This window comes from Melanotaenia boesemani, chromosome 16 (assembly GCF_017639745.1).
Source record: "Melanotaenia boesemani isolate fMelBoe1 chromosome 16, fMelBoe1.pri, whole genome shotgun sequence".
NCBI classification, from domain to species: Eukaryota; Metazoa; Chordata; class Actinopteri; order Atheriniformes; family Melanotaeniidae; genus Melanotaenia; species Melanotaenia boesemani.
The window spans coordinates 11806065-11807388 of NC_055697.1; the positions used below are offsets into that span (position 1 = coordinate 11806065).

The following is a 1324-nucleotide window of genomic DNA, read 5'->3' on the forward strand; positions in this document are numbered from 1 at the left end:
CAGAGTAAAATAACCCAACTACTGTTGAACCAAGAGTATGTCAGGTTTTACATGAACCTGTCAAGTATCTGGATTTTATGCAGACATCTGTAGGCGCAATGGGGTTCATCTAACTGATTGCTAATCCTCCGAATTTTCACCATGAGGTTGTTTTTAATTGAAGTATCGGTCATCTCAGAGACAAGACACTTGGCATGGATACATACTGATATATCCTTAAGGGTAAAATTTAATAGTAATTCTTTCAACTGCTACTATCATTAGGTCACACACGTTCAATGTCAGATTCATTGGCTTATTACAAAAATGTGTGCAAAGCTAACAATACTTACATCAGCCTTCAAATAATAAATCCCCTGGCAGGGCTACAACACGAAGTGAAATATGCTGCTTATTTTCATGAAATTTTGATGCTATTAATTTGAGATAAATTGACAGGCTTTCAACCTTAAAGTTCTGCTCAATTTAACACCAGCGTCTTTGGTTCTCTCATAAAACCAGAGTCTGTTCTCGCTCAGCCAAGGAAAAGACCTGTGATTAACCTTCATTAGTGGCCTGTTGAGGGCACATGTTGGTGAGATCCAATTTTCGGTGACTTGCACCTTGTTCTGCCTCAGAGATTCCACTTAGTACGTTATGTTATAACCCCCTCCAATGAAATGAGGTGATGGCTTTTTCCTATTTATTTATTTAAGTTCTTCATGTGTATGCTTTCATGTATTTGGATCAAACTTCTACGACATCCGCAAGCTTGTTTATACTATCTTTTTCTTTTTTTCCTCATTCCCATGCTTAGCTTACACACTCTGCCTTGCTTAGTTATCTTATTAAATATTTGCTATTTTAATTCACCCACATTTTCACTGTCGAGTAATAAGCATCTGGCAGAAGAGATTATTAATATTTGTCACACTGATGAGAGACTAGTCACTTTTTGAGGGTTTCAGGTGGCTTTTTTTTAAAGCAGGGGACAAATTGTTTTGCAGCTTTGTGTTACTAACATTGAGTTAACAATACTATGTGGAATACAGATGAATCAGAAGAAAATACATGTATGAAATATTATCAGTTTAAAGAGTATGTGTAAGAGGAATAATATTTTTGTTTGCACCTATTCTGTTTGTCCTCTCTAGACTGAGCTGAGCCAACAAAGCAGATCAGAGTATTTTCTCAGTGCGGGAGAAACCCAAGAACTTTTAAACAGCCCGACAAAAACAAAGAAGTCTATGCTTCAAAAGATGTAAGTATGATCTACTGCAGAACTTTCCAGCCCCACAGGTCAGAGAGGACATTCAAGTCATTCGTATCCTCTTAACTTTTTTAG

At 36.9% G+C, this 1324-nt stretch overlaps 1 protein-coding gene across 2 annotated transcripts in view; it reads left to right on the forward strand.

Moving 5' to 3' along the window:
- LOC121655798 (SLX4 interacting protein) overlaps nucleotides 1-1324 on the forward strand; it is a 30794-nt gene that overhangs the window by 27218 nt on the left and 2252 nt on the right. For both annotated transcript variants that reach the window (XM_042010644.1, XM_042010643.1), the window contains exon 7: nucleotides 1134-1240. In XM_042010644.1, coding sequence (XP_041866578.1) covers nucleotides 1134-1240 — 107 coding nt within the window. The remainder of the gene's footprint in view (nucleotides 1-1133; nucleotides 1241-1324) is intronic.